Source organism: Rhinopithecus roxellana, chromosome 19 (assembly GCF_007565055.1).
Source record: "Rhinopithecus roxellana isolate Shanxi Qingling chromosome 19, ASM756505v1, whole genome shotgun sequence".
NCBI classification, from domain to species: domain Eukaryota; kingdom Metazoa; phylum Chordata; class Mammalia; order Primates; family Cercopithecidae; genus Rhinopithecus; species Rhinopithecus roxellana.
Window position 1 is genome coordinate 76629812 of NC_044567.1, and position 17354 is coordinate 76647165.

Sequence of the window (17354 nt, forward strand, 5' to 3'; positions counted from 1 at the left end):
TCCCTTTTTATTTATTTTATTTTACTTTAAGTTCCAAGATACAAATGCAGAACTTGTAGGTTTGTTACGTTGGTATACATGTGCCATGGTGGTTTGCTGCACCTATCAACCCATCATCTAGGTTTTAAGCCCCACATGCATTAGTTATTTGTCCTAATGCTCCTCCTCCTCTTGTCCCCACATCCCCCAACTGGTCCTGGTGTGTGTTGTTTCCCTCCCTGTGTCCTTGTATTCTCATTGTTCAACTCCCACTTATGAGTGAGAACATGTGGTGTTTGGTTTTCTGTTCCTGTGTTAGTTTACTGAGGATGAAGTCTTCCAGCTTCATCTAGTCCCTGCAAAGGACATGATCTCATTCCTTTTTATGGCTGCATAGTATTCCATGGTGTATATATACCACATTTTATTTATCCAGTCTCTCATTGATGGGCATTCGGGTTGATTCCATGTCTTTGCTATCATAAATAGTGCTGCAGTAAACATACGCATGCATGTGTCTTTACAGTAAAATGATTTATGTTACTTTAGGTATAGTAATGGGATTGCTGGGTTAAATGGTATTTCTGATTCTAGATCCTTTGAGGAATCACCACACTGACTTCCACAATTTTTGAACTAATTTACATTCCCACCAACAGTGTAAAAGCATTCCTATTTCTCCACAGCCTCACCAGCATCTATTGTTTCTTGACTTTTTAATAATTGCCATTCTGGCTGGTGTGAGATGATATCTCATTGTGGTTTTGATTTGCATTTCTCTAATGGTCAGTGACGTTAAGGTTTTTTTTTTTTTTTTTTTTGGTATGCTTGTTGGCTCCATAAATGTCTTCTTTTGTGAAGTGTCTGTTCATATTCTTTGCCCACTTTTTGATGGGATTGTTTTTTTTCTTGTAAATTTGTTTAAGTTCCTTGTAGATTCTGGATATTAGACCTTTGTTAGATGGGTAGGTTGCAAAAACTTTCTCCCATTCTGTAGATTGCCTGTTCACTCTGGTGATGGTTTCTTTGGCTGTGCAGAAGCTCTTTAGTTTAATTAGATCCCACTTGTCAATTTTGGCTTTTGTGGCAATTGTTTTTTGCGTTTTTATAATGAAGTCTTTGCCCATGCCTATGTCCTGAATGGTATTATCTAAATTTTCTTCTAGGGTTTTTATGGTTTGGGGTTTTACATTTAGGTCTTTAATCCATTTTGTGTTAATTTTTGTCTAAGGTGTAAGGAAGGGGTCCAGTTTCAGTTTTCTGCATATGGCTAGCCAGTTTTCCCAGCACCATTTATTAAATAGGGAGTCCTTTCCCCATTGTTTGTTTTTGTCAGGTTTATCAAAGATCAGATGGTTGTAGATGTGTGGTGTTATTTCTGAGGTCTCTATTCTGTTCTATTGGTCTGTATGTATGTTTTGGTACCAGCACCATGCTATTTTGGTTACTATAGCCTTGTAGTATAGTTTGAAGTCAGGTAGCATGATGCTTCCAGCTTTGTTCTTTTTGCTTAGGATTGTCTTGGCTATACAGGCTCTTTTTTTGTTCCATATGAATTTTAAAGTAGTTTTTTCTAATTCTGTGAAGAATCTCAATGGTAGTTTGATGGAAATAACATTGAATCTATAAGTTACTTTGAGCAGAATGGCCATTTTCATAATATTGATTCTTCCTATCCATGAGCATGGAATGCTTTTCCATTTATTTGTATCCTTTCTTATTTCCTTGAGCAGTGGTTTGTAGTTCTCCTTGAAGAGGTCCTTCACGTCCCTTGTTAGCTGTGTTCCTAGGTATTTTATTCTCTTTGTAGTGATTGTGAATGGGAGTTCATCCATAATTTGGCTCTCTGCTTGTCTAATATTGGTGTCTAGGAATGCTTGTGGTTTTTGCACATTGATTTTGTATCCTGAGACTTGCTGAAGTTGCTTATCAGCTTAAGGAGTTGTTGGGCTGAGATGATGGGATTTTCTAAATACAGAATCATGTCATCTGCAAACAGACAATTTGGTTTCCTCTCTTCCTATGTGAATATGCTTTATCTCCTTCTCTTGCCTGATTGCCCTGGCCAAAACTTGCAATAGTATGTTGAATAGGAGTGGTGAGAGAGGGCATCCTTGTCTTGTGCCGGTTTTCAAAGGGAATGCTTCCAGCTTTTGCCCATTTAGTATGATATTGGCTGTGGGTTTGTCATAAATAGCTCTTATTATTTTGAGATATATTCCATCAATACTTTATTAAGAGATTTTAGCATGAAGGGATGTTGAATTTTATCAAAGGCCTTTTCTGTATCTGTTGAGCTTATCATGTGGTTTTTGTCATTGGTTCTGTTTATGCGATAGATTATGTTTGTTGATTTGCATATGTTGAACCAGTCTTGCATCCCAGGGGTGAAGCCGACTTGATTGTGGTGAATAAGCTTTTTGATGTGCTGCTGGATTTGGTTTGCCAGTATTTTATTGAGGATTTTTGCATCAGTATTCATCAGGGATATTGGCCTAACATTTTCTTTTTTGTTGTGTCTCTGCCAGGTTTTGGTATAAGGATGATGCTCGCCTCATAAAATGAGTAAAGGAGGAGTTCCTCCTTTTCAATTGTTTGGCAGAGTTACCAGCTCCTCTTTGTACCTCTGGTAGAATTCGGCTGTGAATCCATCTGGTCCTGGACTTTTTTCAGTTGGTAGACTCTTAATTACTACCTCAATTTCAGAACTTGTTACTGGTCTATTCAGGGACTCAACTTCTTCATGGTTCAGCCTTGGAAGGGTATATGTGTCCAGGAATTTATCCATTTCTTCTAGATTTTGTAGTTTATTTGCATAGAGGTGTTTATACTATTCTCTGGTGGTAGTTTGTATTTCTGTGGGGTCAGTGGTGATATCCCTTTCATCTTTTTTTATCGTGTCTATTTGAGTCTTCTCTCTTTTCTTCTTTATTAGTCTTGCTAGCGGTCTATCTATTTTGTTAATTTTTTCAAAAACCAGCTCGTGGATTAATTAATTGTTTGAAGGGTTTTTCATGTCTCTTTACTCTTCAGTTCTGCTCTGATCTTTGTTATTTCTTGTCTTCTGCAAGCTTTTGGATTTGTTTGCTCTTGCTTCTCTAGTTCCTTTAACTGTGATGTTAGGGTGTCAATGTGAGATCTTTCTGGCTTTCTGATGTGGGCATTTAGTGCTATAAATTTCCCTCTTGACACTGCTTTAGCTGTGTCCTAGAGATTCTGGTAAGTTGTGTCTTTGTTCTCCTTGGTTTCAGAGAACTTCTTGATTTCTGCCTTAGTTTCATTATTTACCCAGGAGTCATTCAGGAGCAAGTTGTTCAGTTTTCATGCAGTTGTTTGGTTTTGAGTGAGTTTCTTAATCCTGAGTTCTAATTTGATTGCACTGTGGTCTGAGAAACTGTTTTTTGTTATTTCAGTTATTTTGCATTTGCTGAGGAGGGTTTTGCTTCCAATTATGTGGTTGATTTTAGAATAAGTGCCATGTGGCACTAAGAAAAATGTATATTCTGTTGATTTGGAGGGGAGAGTTCTGTAGATGTCTATCACGTCCACTTGATCCAGAGCTGAGTTCAAGTCCTGAATATCCTTGTTAATATTCTGTCTCATTGGTCTGTCTAATATTGACAGTGGGGTGTTAAAGTCTCCCACTATTACTGTGTGGGAATCTAAGTCTCTTTGTAGGTCTCTAAGAACTTGTTTGATGAATCTGGATGCTCCTGTATTGGGTGCAATATATTTAGGATAGTTCTTATTGTTGAATTGATCCCTTTACCATTACATAATGCCCCCTTTGTCTTTTTTGATCTTTGTTGGTTTAAAGTCTGTTTTGTCAAAGACTAGGATTGCAACCCCTTCTTTTTTTTGCTTTCCATTTGCTTGGTAAATTTTCCTCCATCCCTTTATTTTGAGCCTATGTGTGTCTTTGCATGTGAGATGGGACTCCTGAATACAGCACACTGATGGGTCTTGACTCTTTATCCAATTTGCCAGTCTGTGTCAGGTTTTCTTTGTTTTGAGATGAAGCCTCACTCTGTTGCCCAAGCCAGAGTGCAGTCGCATGATCTCGACTCACTGCAGCCTCCACCTCCCAGGTTCAAGGGATCCTCCTGCCTCAGCCGCCCTAGTAGCTGGGATTACAGGCATGCGCCACCATGCCCGGCTAATTTTTGTGTTTTTAGTAGAGACGGTTTCGCCATGTTGGCCAGGCTGGTCTCAAACTCCTGACTCAGGTGATCCACCTGCCTCAGCCTCCTAAAGTGCTGGGATTATAGGCATGAGCCACTGTGCCCGGCTGTCTGTGTCTATTAATTGGGGCATTTAGTCCATTTACATTTAAGGTTAATATTGTTATGTGTGAATTTGATCCTGTCATGATGCTATCTGGTTATTTCACACACTAGTTGATGCAGTTTCTTCATAGTGTCATTTGGCTTTATATTTTGGTGTGTTTTTGAAGTAGCTGGTACCGGTTTTTCCTTTCCATATTTAGTGCTTCCTTCAGGAGCTCTTGCAAGGCAGGCCTTATTTGCTTATCTGGAAAGGATTTTATTTCTCCTTTGTTTATGAAGCTTAGTTTGGCTGGATATGAAATCCTGGGTTGAAAATTCTTTAAGAATGTTGAATATTGGCCCCCACTGTCTTCTGGCTTATAAGGTTTCTGCTGAGAGGTCTGCTGTTAGTCTGATGGGCTTCCCTTTGTAGATGACCTGGCCTTTCTCTCTGGCTGCCCTTAACATTTCTTCCTTCATTTCAACCTTGGAGAATCTGATGATTATGTGTCTTGGGGTTGATCTTCTCGTAGAGTATCTTACTGGGGTTTTCTTTGTTTCTTGAATCTGAATGTTGGCCTGTCTTGCTAGGTTGGGGAGGTTCTCCTGGATAATATCCTGAAGTGTGTTTTCCAACTTGGTTCCATTCTCCTCCTCTCTTTCTGGTTCCCCAGTCAATCATAGGTTCGGTCTTTTTACATAGTCCCATATTTCTCAGAGGTTTTGTTCATTCCTTTTCATTCTTTTTTCTCTAATCTTGTCTGCATGCCTTATTTTGACAAGATGGTCTTGATATCTTTCTGCTTGGTCGATTCAGCTATTGATACTTGTGTATGCTTCACAAAGTTCTCGTGCTGTGTTTTTCAGCTCCATGAGGTCATTTATGTTCCTCTCTAACCCAGTTGTTCTAGTTAGCAGCTCCTATAACCTTTATCAATGTTCTTAGCTTCTTTGCATTGGGTTAGAACATGCTACTTTAGCTCAGCGGGTACTTTATTACCCACCTTCTGAAGCCCACTTCTATCAATTCGTCCATCTCATCCTTCATCCAGTTCTGCGCCCTTGCAGGAGAGGCGTTGCGATCATTTGGAGAAGAGGCACTCTGGCCTTTTGAGTTTTCAGCATTTATCATTGATTCTTTCTCATCTTTATGAGTCTGTTTAGTATTGATCTTTGAGGCTGCTGACCCTCGGATGGGGTTTTTGTGGGTATTTTGTTGTTGATGCTGTTGTTGCTTTCTGTTTGTTTGTTTTTCTTCCAATGGTCAGGTCCCTCTTTTTTAGGGCTGCCGCAGTTTGCTTGGGGTTCACTTCAGGCCCTATTCATTTGGTTCGCTCCTGTGCCTGGAGATGTCACTTGAGGAGGCTGAAGAGCAGCAAAGATGCGTGCCTGCTCCTTCCTCTGGGATCTCTGACCTCGAGGGGCACCGACCTGATGCCAGTAGGAATACTTCTGTATAGGGTGTCTGACAACCCCTGTTAGAGATTCTCACCCAGTTGGGTGACACGGGGAGCAGGACCTGTTTATTAACAAAGCACTTTGACTGTCCCTTGGTGGACAGGCTGTGCTTTCCTGTGTAGGGGGCCTTGTCTGGGCTGCCTGGATTCCTCAGAACTATGCAGGAGCAAAGACTAAGTCTGCTGGTCCATGGAGACTGGACCTGTTGGAGTTCCTGCAGGGAGGCCCCGCCCAATGAGGGGGAATGGGTCAGGCCTGAAGAGGCACTCTGTCTGCAGTCCACAACAGCCCGTGTGTTCAGCTATGGAGGACACCTCTTGGAACCAAGCCATCCAGCCTCCCTTGCTCCAGCAGGGGAAAAACGCAGCCTGGAGTTATAGAGATGGCTGCTGCCCTTCCCCTGCCCAGGAAGCTTAGTGTGTTAGGCAGCTATCAAGTCCTATTGTTCGCTGTTGCCCCTTCCCCAAGGAGTTCAAATGGCTTAGACAGCAGGCAGCTGCAGCTGTGGTGCTAGTCACTGGGTCACTGCCTCCCCTCCCCCAGGAGCTTGGCAGGCTTAAGCACATTCTAGCTGAGTGGCTGTTGAGAATCTCTGCGGCTCCATGGTTGGGACGCTAGGTCTTGGTGGTGTGGGCTCACGAGTAGGATCTTCCGATCCATGAGTTGCCCAGTTCCATGGAAAAAACATGTTTTCCCAGGCTGGGTAGCGTACTCACTCACTGCCTACCTTGTCTGGGGGTGACTCCCCTGCCCCGTGTGGCTCTCAGGTGGGCCGCTGTACCACACTGCTCTTCCTTCCTCTCTGTGGGTCATACCAGCCACCTAGTCAGTTCTGATGACAGAACCTGGATACCTCAGTTGCCAGTGCAGGATTCACACAGTGTTATGTTATGGTTCTTTTCAATGGGAGCCTCTGATTGCTTCTGCTTCTAGTCAGCCATCTTGGCCCCGCCTGCTATGATTTCCCTTTTTTCTTCTGTCTTTCACGTATAGTCTGTATTTAAAACTGTGCTAGACATTATCTTTTCTCTAAGAGCTTGCAGTCTGGTTGGAAAAACAAGATTTAAAATGTTAATAAGTAGTGTAAATCAGCATATAATTAAGCACTAAATTATATGGAGTAAACTTAGTTTGGGAAGAGGAAAATAAATGAGGACTAGATTGATTAAGGAAGCTGTTATGAAGAAGATGAAAATTAACCTTGACCGTAATATCTGGACATGATATGAAGAGAAGAAGTTGGGCATTTCAGGTAAAAGGGACAACCTGCACTAAGGCACAGGAACTGGAATGGAGCAGTTTGTCAGGGTACTCTGTGAAGATGGCCTTGTCTGCCTCAGATAGCACATGGTGGTGGGCTGTGAGGCATGGACACGACAGAATTGAGCCATGTTACAGAGAGCTGTCAGAACCTGGGGAGGAGCTTAGCTTAGATTTGATACAGTAGAAAACTGCACCTTCGGAAGCGCTAGAAGGGAATGACGTGATGCAGTCATTGTAATAAAGAGTTGGAATACCCAAAACGGAGTGACTGAGGCAGGAAGTAAGGGAAGCCAGGTTGGAAGGAAGGAGAGTAAATGTAGCAAAAGCCTGAGCTAGGTGGAAGCAGTTGGAAATGAACAGAGGTGACTGTTATAAGAGATCTTTCTAAGGGAAAAGTTTGTAAGACTTGAAGACAGACTGGGATTGCTTGGTTAAGTTTAATTCTTAAATAGCAAGAACTTTCATTTTAATTATACTCAGGAGGTGTGTGATATAATGACACCCATAATGACAAAATACTTCACTCATCTCCTCTACTAATATATAAAAATTATTTTAATAAAACTCTCTTGATTCCCTTCTTCAATATTCATTCATTCAACAGATATTTACTGTGCCTTTACTGTGTACCACAGACTGTGTACTGATACAATGATGGTTCCTACCTTCATAGAAATTGCATTCTAGTTAAGAAGACAGGAATAAGCAAGAAAACAAAAGAATAAATATTGTTAGATTGTGATATGTGATAAGAACATAAAATAATTAGTATTTTTGATGCATTCTCCAAGAAAAACAAATAAGCCCTCTGGCTAAAAGAAAATTATGGGGGCTGGGTATGGTGGCTCACGCATGTAATCCCAGCACTTTGGGAGGCCAAGGTAAGATCACTTGAGGCCAGGAGTTCAAAACCAGCCTAAGCAGCATAGCAGGACCCCATTTCTTCAAACAGTTTTTTAAAAATAGTCGCGTATGGTGGCACATGCCTGTAGTCCCAGCTACTTGGGAGACTAAAGCAGGAGGATTGCTTGAGCCCTGGAATTTGAGGCTGCAGTGAGCTGTGATTGCCTCTCCAGCCTGTGCAACAGAACAGGGCCATGTCTCTTAAAAAAAAAAAAAAAAAAAAAAGATAAGCAGTAGGGAAACCAACTTTAAAAGCTTATCAGGGGAAGCCCCTCTAACATAGTAGCATTTATGCTGAAACAAGAAACTGGAAAGCCAGAAGAGCTGGGGCATAGACTGAGGGGGAAGTGATGTGAGATGCCTGCAGGGGTGGGTAGGCAGGGTCCAAATCATCTAGAGCCTTGAGCACTTTGGGAGGGAGTTTTGATTTTATTCTAAATGCAATAAAGAAACCCTGGAGGGTTTTATGTAGGGGAGTGATATGGTCCTTTTATCATCAGACAGGCCCAGTGCCAGCACTGGTCATTCCAGCCTCAGTCCAGGGTAGCAATAGGAGTAGTTGATGAGAAGGACCCTTTCTTTTCTAGAAAACTACCGTTACTTTATTAGTTCTTATTTTATGAGCTCCTTACCCGTCTCACCCTACTGCCCTTTTGTATGTTAGCAAGTGCTTGTATCAATTCATGTAAGTTTCTTTCCCCCAATGTAATCTAAAAATAATTATCGGCTAACTTGTCTAAAATATTCAGACCTTCATCCTACACATATTCCTCATTTCAGTGGCCCACATAAAATAAAGGCCTTAAACAAAATAAAGAGGATTTCTGCTACATTTTTATATTCTGTAGAATTCAAACTCAGAGTTTCAGGGCTTGTATGAATATAGAACTGTCACATAATCACAGAAGAATATTGGTGTGGTTCTTTGATTTTCTATAGAGATTAATTCAGTGAACAATTTTGTTTAATGCGGTTGAAATTTAAATTTGAGCATACTCTAATATATCCAGAGTCGTTTTTTTGTTTTGTTTTGTTTTGTTTTTAGTTTTTTGTGTTTTGTGTGTGTGGTTTTTGTGTGTGTGTGTGTGTTTTTGAGACAGAGTCTCACTCTGTTGCCCAGGCTGGAGTGCAGTGGCGCAATCTCAACTCAGTGCAAGCTCTGCCTCCCGGGTTCATGCCATTCTCCTGTCTTAGCCTTCCAAGTAGCTGGGACTACAGGCACCCACCGCCATGCCCAGCTAATTTTTTGTATTTTTAGTAGAGACAGGGTTTCACTGTGTTAGCCAGGTTGGTCTCTATCTCCTGACTTCGTGATCCACCCACCTCGGCCTCCCAAAGCGCTGGGATTACAGGCGTGAGCCTCCTTGCCCAGCCTATATCCAGAGTTTTAATCCTTTCCTCCCAGATGTTGAGGAAATTACATCTCTAATTCATATTTAGTGGGGGAAGGCCTTTACATAACAGAAAGAAAGCAGGAAAGCTATTTCTATCCCATAGTAAATTTCTTCATATATTTTAATTTGGGTACTCTTCAACTCTATAATCCCTCAGACTTGAAACTGTGGAAAAATCTTTGGCTTCTTCCCCTCCCTATCCCTGTAGTTTTTTGACAGGTCCTACACATTTCTTCACTCTTTTCGATTTCATTGGTATCTCCCTGTTTCAGGCCTTCATCACATTTTCTGGGACTATTACAGTGAGTAGTCTTCTCCAGTCTGTCTTCCCTCTCCAGTGAGTCTACCCTAGTATTAGGTCCACTTCAATGAGTCATCACTGCCTATCACTCAAAGGAAGTATAAACCAAGTACTCAGCCTGACATTCAGACTGTCCTGGCAAAAATAACTAATTTTATATATTTATATATTTTTTGATTTTTAAAATCATTCTATAATAGCTACAGTAAAAATTTTTAACTACATATACTTTGTTTTCATTTTCTAAAAATGTATACACAATAAAAGTGGGAGAGAGATAGCCAGGATATATATGCTTGCTTGTTTCAATTGATGTAGTTTAATTAGTTGTTGGATTTGGCAGTAGTTATATTCACCCATGCATGACAGAGTAATTTGCAATTGTGATAAAATATTTGCTTATTTTGTCTTTGGGTAAAATAACCAATTCATTTTGCAGCTTTTTAAAAATATAGCTAATATTCCTATTGAAAAAAAATTTTTTTAATTATAATTAAAGATACAACTAATCATATCATACCTTCACTATTTTTGTTTTGGAGTATTGTTACCTTCCATCTGTATATACTGTAAATTGTAATCATAATATATATTCCATTTTTTATTCTACTGTTTTACTAAATGTTATTTCATAAATACTTCCACATTTCCATGATTCTGCAAAATATTGCTTTCTATTTTAACGTCTACGTAATTTTCTGTAGGTATACCATAGTTTACTAAATCACCTTTACTAACTAACACCATACACGCTGCAAAAAACTGTGTGTGTATGTGTGTGTGTGTCTGTGTGTTTGCACTTTTCTTATGAATCATTTCCTTAGAATAAGTTTCCAGAACAGGATTTTAAGGTCAAATTGGCATTTACAAAATGTCAGTTCTCTAAAAGTTGGACACATTTACAGTGCTAACAGTAACTACAGAAATGAATATTTTTTCAAAAGATGGTTTTGAAATGATTATATACCAAAAAAAACCTATTTTTTTCTAATGATATATAGTTTGCTTTAATTTGTATTTATTTGGTTATCTCAAAGATAAACATTTTTAAGTGTTTGCTTTCTAAATTGTGTGAATCATCTGGGTTTTTAAAATATGACATTAAAACTAAATCATTATTTTCAAATATGTAATGTATATCTGCTAAAATGAAATAATTATCTGTCTTTGGTTTAAGAAGATGTTTTATGGTTATTTCAAGAAATCTATTTAATGAAACTTAAATGGAGCATTTTCTGATTAACCGTCAGAACTGAGTGAATAAAATGGAAAATATTTCTTGTGGTAAATTTCAAACTAATTCTGGAAATTATTTTTGAAACTATTTTTCAAAATCTATTGAAAAAATAAGAATAATGATGGGAGACTCACAATTAACTAAACATAATAACAACTAAATCAGTGTGACACTTATGCAAAAGTAGCAGGCTTATAGATAAGTGGAACAAACTAGATAACTTAAAAACAAACCCAATATAAATAAGATCAAGTAAGCTTTACAATTGGTGATAATTTGAATTATCACTGATAAAATTTGTTAACCATTTGGGAAAAAAAATAAAGTCAGATCCCTACTCTATACCAGACTCAAAAAAGCACTAGAAAAAAAAAATGTTAATTTTTTTATACTCTTTGATTAAGAGGGAACTTTCAAAGAACAACACTGAAGGCAGAACCCGTAAAGAAAAAGACTGACAAGTTTGATGACATAAACTTTTTCAACTTTTACAAATTAAAATAAAAGGAAGAGGCCAGGTTTGGTGGCTCACCCCTGTAATCCCAGCACTTTGGGAAGCCGAGGTGGGCGGATCACTTCAGGAGTTCGAGACCAGCCAGGCCAACATGGTGAAACCCCATCTCTACTAAAAATACAAAAATTAGCCTGGTGTGGTTGCACACGCCTGTAGTCCCAGCTACTCAGGAGGCTGAGGCAGGAGAATTGCTGGGAGGCAGAGGTTGCAGTGAGCTGAGATTGTGCCACAGCACTCCAACCAGGGCAATAAAGCAAGATTCCGTCTCTAAAAAAGAAAAAGATTATTTCTAAAATAAAAGGAAGAAAGAAAAATTTTAAAGGCAAAGAACTGAATAAATTATTTGCAAAAAATAAATATGAAAGGCAAAAGATTAATGTCTTCAGGGTTAAACATGTTCTCACAGGGCCGGGCGCGGTGTAATCCCAGCACTTTGGGAGGCCGAGACGAGCGGATCACGAGGTCAGGAGATCGAGACCATCCTGGCTAATATGGTGAAACCCTGTCTCTACTTAAAAATATAAAAAACTAGCCGGGCGACGAGGCGGGCGCCTGTAGTCCCAGCTACTCGGGAGGCTGAGGCAGGAGAATGGCGTAAACCCGGGAGTCGGAGCTTGCAGTGAGCTGAGATCCGGCCACTGCACTCCAGCCTGGGTGGCAGAGCAAGACTCTGTCTCAAAAAAAAAAAAAAAAAAAAAAAATGTTCTCACAAATTCAGTAAGGCAAACACAGGCATTCCAATAGAAATGTGAGTAAAAGCCATGAACAGGCAATTCACAAAAGAATGCAGATAGCCAATACACATGTTTTTAAAAAATCACCTTTCACACACTCACAAAAAATTACTTTTCATACTCAAAACATATATTAAACACAATGAGATGCCATTCTTAACTAGATTAACAAAGACTAAGAATAATAATACTACCCCATGATGATGAAACTGAGAGGGATGTGGTCATTTTCATGTAACCAGTATAATCTTTCTGGAGATCAATTTGGTAAGGTGTATCAAAAACACAACCCATTGACCCAGAAATTTTCACTTCTAGCATTTTGTTTCAAGAAAAATAAGGCAGGTGTGCCAAGGTGAATATATAATGATATGTATTGTACCACTGCTTGTAGTACTGCTTTTTGTGAGAGGAACTAGAGCATAGTAAATAAGATTCAGATTGGTAAAAGACCTTAGGCAAATAACTTAATGTCTTTTTGCCTCTGTTTTGTCTATAAAATCAAAGTAGTAATAACACATCAGATGGTTGTGCAAGTTAGCATGCTTAGAAATAGTTTCTGGCATATAGTAAAAGCTATTTAATTGTTAGCTGTGATTATAACAGTGGAAAACCAAAATAATCTAAACATACAACAGTAAGATACTGGTTAGATAATGTATGACTTAGTGATATAATAGAAGAGCCTACGCATATTGAAAATGATAATATAGATTTATGTGTTATGTAGAGAAATGTTCACACTATATTGCTAAGTGATAAAAGTAAATGATGAAACAGTATATATAGTATAATCCCATTTTTGTTTTTAAAATAAATATATATGGTACAGGCAAAATTCAGAATACATACTAATAGCATTTCTCTCTAGCTAATGGAAACACAGTTATTATTTTATCTACTATTCCTAAGTTTTCTATAGTGAAAATATATTGAATAAGAATATAGTAAAAGCCAAATAGAGAAAACAGTTGGGCAGTTTCTCAAAAAGGTGAACCTGAGAGTTTCCATATGAACCAGACATTTCACTCCTAGATATGTAGCCAAGAGGACTGAAAACATATGTTCACATAAAAGTTGTACATGAATGTTCATAGCAGCATTAATCAGCCAAAAAGTGGAAGCAGCCCAAATGTTTATTAACTGATAAACAAAATATGGTATATCCTTACAATGGAATATTATTCAGCAATAAAGTAATGAATAATATTAAGCCAAGTAAAAGAAGTCAGAAATAAAAGGCCACATACCCTATGATGCTATTTATATGAAATGTCCAAAATAGGCAAACCTTTACAGGCAAAGTAGATTACTGGTTGCCAGGGACTGGGAGGAATGAGGATTGGGAGTGACAGCTAATGGATATAGGATTTCTTTGGGGGTGATGAAAGTGTTTGGGGATAGATAGTAGTGATGGTTACAGAACTTAGTGAATATACTAAAAACCACTGAATTGTATATTTTAAAAGAGTGAATTTTATGGTTTGTGAATTTTATCTCAGTAAGATAATGTTTAAGAAAAGTAAAATAGACTCTATTAGCTATAAGACACTGATTTTAAAAGGATTTTTGGCAAACTAAAGTTAATTTTTCATCAAATTCTATAATTATAGGTATGGATTTTGAAAGAGGAGTTTTTTCGTTCTACCAAAAAGACATGCATGCATATGTTCATCAAAGCACTAGTCACAGTAACAAAGACATGGAGTCTCCCTTGGTGCCCATCAGTGGTGGATAGGATAAAGAAAATGTGGTGCATATACACCGTGGAATACTATGCAGCCATAAAAAAGAATAGAGTCATGTCCTTTGCAGCATCATGGATGCAGCTATAGACCATTATCCGAAGTGAATTAACACAGAAAGCAACAAAAAAAAATTATACATATCCTCACTTGTAAGTGGGAGCTAAACAATGAGTACCCATGGCTCATTGACGTAAAGATGGTAACAGTAGACACTGGGGACTGCTAGACGGGGGAAGAAGTGGAGGGAGCAAGGGTCAAAAAACTGTTAGGTACTATGCTTAGTACCTGAGGGACAGAATAATTCATACCCCAAACCTCAGCATCACACACTATACCCAGATAACAAATCTATACGTGTGCCCCCTTGAATCTAAAATAAAAGTTGAAGTTATTAATAAATACAAGAGTAAATTTTGTTGCAGAAATGTGAATCAGGGAATTATAAGTGACCATGTAGCTTTATCTCCACAGCTTCCCCTGACCCCCCAACAACCCCACTTTAGTTAATGAAAACTTTGGGCATTTTGTTTCTGTTGTCAGAATTTGGCTTTATATTTTAAATTATTTGCACTACTTTTGGAATGTTTATCCTTTTTTAAATGCTCGATTGTTCTAGTGGCTTTCAGGCAGTTTTAAATGAGAGTGCACACATGTATGTGTGTGTGTGTCTGTGTTTTCTCAAGTAAGCCACCATCTCTATATCCCACCTTGTGGTGTGTAAGTGGTTCAAGTATGTTCTAGAGTAACGTACAAAGTATAAATTATCTCATTTTCCCCTTTGTAATTTCTCTTTTTCCTCTTTCCATCCCTTTCCCACTCCAGGCCTTTCTTGTGCTCCAAAATATTTGAAAAATGGAGTTAGAGTGTAATACCTTATTTTTAATTAATTCTTTCCTTAAACAGTTTTTGAGGCCGGGCGCGGTGGCTCAAGCCTGTAATCCCAGCACTTTGGGAGGCCGAGACGGGCGGATCACGAGGTCAGGAGATCGAGACCATCCTGGCTAACACTGTGAAACCCCGTCTCTACTAAAAAATACAAAAAACTAGCCAGGCGAGGGGGCGGGCGCCTGTAGTCCCAGCTACTCGGGAGACTGAGGCAGGAGAATGGCGTGAACCTGGGAGGCGGAGCTTGCAGTGAGCTGAGATCCTGCCACTGCACTCCAGCCCGGGCGACAGAGTGAGACTCTGGAGTGTCTCAAAAAAAAAAAAAAAAAACAGTTTTTGAGCACCTAGTATATATCAAGGCACTGTGCTAAGGTTATAGAAACAAAAATGAAATACTTGGTTTCAGACAGATAAAGTGATACATCTTAGAGCTGCTCTGGGAACAGTTTAGGAGGCCATTTAACCCAGATATGGACCATCAGACCGGACTTCCTTTTACCATCAATATAATTAATAGATCTTTTAAAGCATGTCACATCAATTTTGCATTTTTAGAAAACTGTTGACAGTATAGCTTATTCTTGGTCTTTAGCACACCCCATAATTATATAAGCACAGAAAAAAATCTTAAGAAAAACAGTGTGGATCTATCCCCAAGATATACGTGTAAGCCAAAAATTATTTTTTAATTGGCATCAATATTAAGCAGTATAGGCTCAGAGACACTGAGTGAAGGCCTGCTTTCTGCTCGACTGCTTAGAATGTTTATGATCTTTTAAACCATCAGAGCTTTTAGTGGCTTTGCTTCCCCTAATATTAATACCTGCTAGATTTTAAAACATACCATCATCATGAACTTAAAGGAGTTATTATTCTCATTGGTGTTTTTAAAGAAACAAACAAACCTCTCTATACTGCTTTCTTCAGGACTGATTTTCAGCTGATATATACTGGTACAGCCATATTGGTGTGAAATAATGAAATATGTTCTTACTGGTTAGTAAAGAGCTGCTGTGGTAAGCTGTCTAGATGCCCCGCCACAGCCTGGCCTTTCCAACAGGAACTTCACTCCTGCACCTCTCCACAATCCGACAATTAAAAGGTTATCCCGTGGCATAGGAGGCCTTTGGGACCCTTCTTCACTAGGCTTGCATCCGTACTGATTGCTGGTACTTGGACCATCCCTTCCCTGTAATAATTTTGAATATCATCCCGACTTTCTGACTGATCAAATCATTACTGTTTTATCAATGTTTGTGTTCTGCAATCTAGAGTATCAATTAGCTCTAGCTCACCTGTGTTGCTTATCTGTATAGAATCAACATTCACAGTTGTATTATTTCTGAATAAGCCTAGGATGCCATCATGTGATAACTCAAGTCTCCTAAACCACACTGTATTTTTTCTCTGTTTCTCTCAGTGTTGACAGTTTGACCTAAGTTTTGTTTTCCCTTGTTCCTTTCAGTTCGCTTTGCACCTTATAGGCCTCCAGATATCTCCTTGAAGCCTCTGCTCTTTGAAGTGCCCAGCATCACTACAGAGTCAGTGTTTGTTGGCCGAGATTGGGTTTTCCACGAAATAGATGCTCAACTTCAAAGTTCAAATGCCAGTGTGAACCAAGGAGTGGTGATTGTGGGAAACATTGGATTCGGCAAAACTGCCATCATCTCCAGACTGGTGGCCCTCAGCTGCCATGGTACAAGGATGAGACAGATCGCCTCAGACAGCCCACATGCCTCCCCCAAACGTACGTATTCCTTTTTAAAGAACTCCCTGCTTCATTGGCGCTGAAGTTTTTCTGACATATTTATGTTAGGTCGTATATCCTTTTATTTTCTCATCTGCAAAACCTGACTTCCACATGAGGACTGTTCATTCAGAGTTGAGAGAAAGATTGTAATACTCTGTTTACATCTAACCCACATACCCAATAGACACCTAAGCGTGACTGAAGGAAAAACCTTTCTAGTGGAATAAATTGATGACTCTTCCGTGCCAGCTGTATGGTTGGGCTGTCCTTTAGATAATGACTGCAGCAATTGCCCGTAGAGCGATTTGCATTCATCCTGTCGGATTTTGCTCAGTCTGTGCCCAGTTCCTCTTGTTATTTGCCAGCACAGTCTGTTTGCATCCCTCATTTCTTTGCGGTTGGCGTCAGTGTTGCACTGCTTGGACTTGAGCTTCATTGTGTCCTTGAAGGGGTTCTCCCGCTTCCTTGTGAAAAGGTGCTGAGCTCTCATATGTATTCAGGCTTCTTTCATCACAAGCAGGGGTCAGCCCAGTAATCACCACCAGGATCTTACTGATTTATTTTTAAAACACTCATATGGTACTTACTATGTGCCAAACACTCTTAAGTTTTTTACAAATATTAGTTTCATTGAATCCTGTTACCAGCTCAGTGAGGTTGTCTTGATTTCACAGGTATGTCATCTGAGGCCCAGAGAGGTTAAATAAGTTCTTCTAGGTTTTACAGCCAATAAATGGTAGAACTAAGCAGTCTGGTTTCAGAGGCCATTCTCCTATCCATTTTGGTCTGCTGCCTCTCCTTATTGGTGAAACTCACTTAAGTAAAGAAAATAAATAGAAATGTGTCAGTGTTCTTCTTATACATACTACATGTATAGAACCAGTTTACCTGGATTCTGTTAGAAGAGAACAAAAAAAGAAACT

The 17354-nt window shown here is 39.2% G+C and overlaps 1 protein-coding gene across 1 annotated transcript in view; it reads left to right on the forward strand.

Moving 5' to 3' along the window:
• TANC2 (tetratricopeptide repeat, ankyrin repeat and coiled-coil containing 2) overlaps positions 1-17354 on the forward strand; it is a 474294-nt gene that overhangs the window by 339993 nt on the left and 116947 nt on the right. The window contains exon 10 of the mRNA XM_030923595.1: positions 16147-16428. Coding sequence (XP_030779455.1) covers positions 16147-16428 — 282 coding nt within the window. The remainder of the gene's footprint in view (positions 1-16146; positions 16429-17354) is intronic.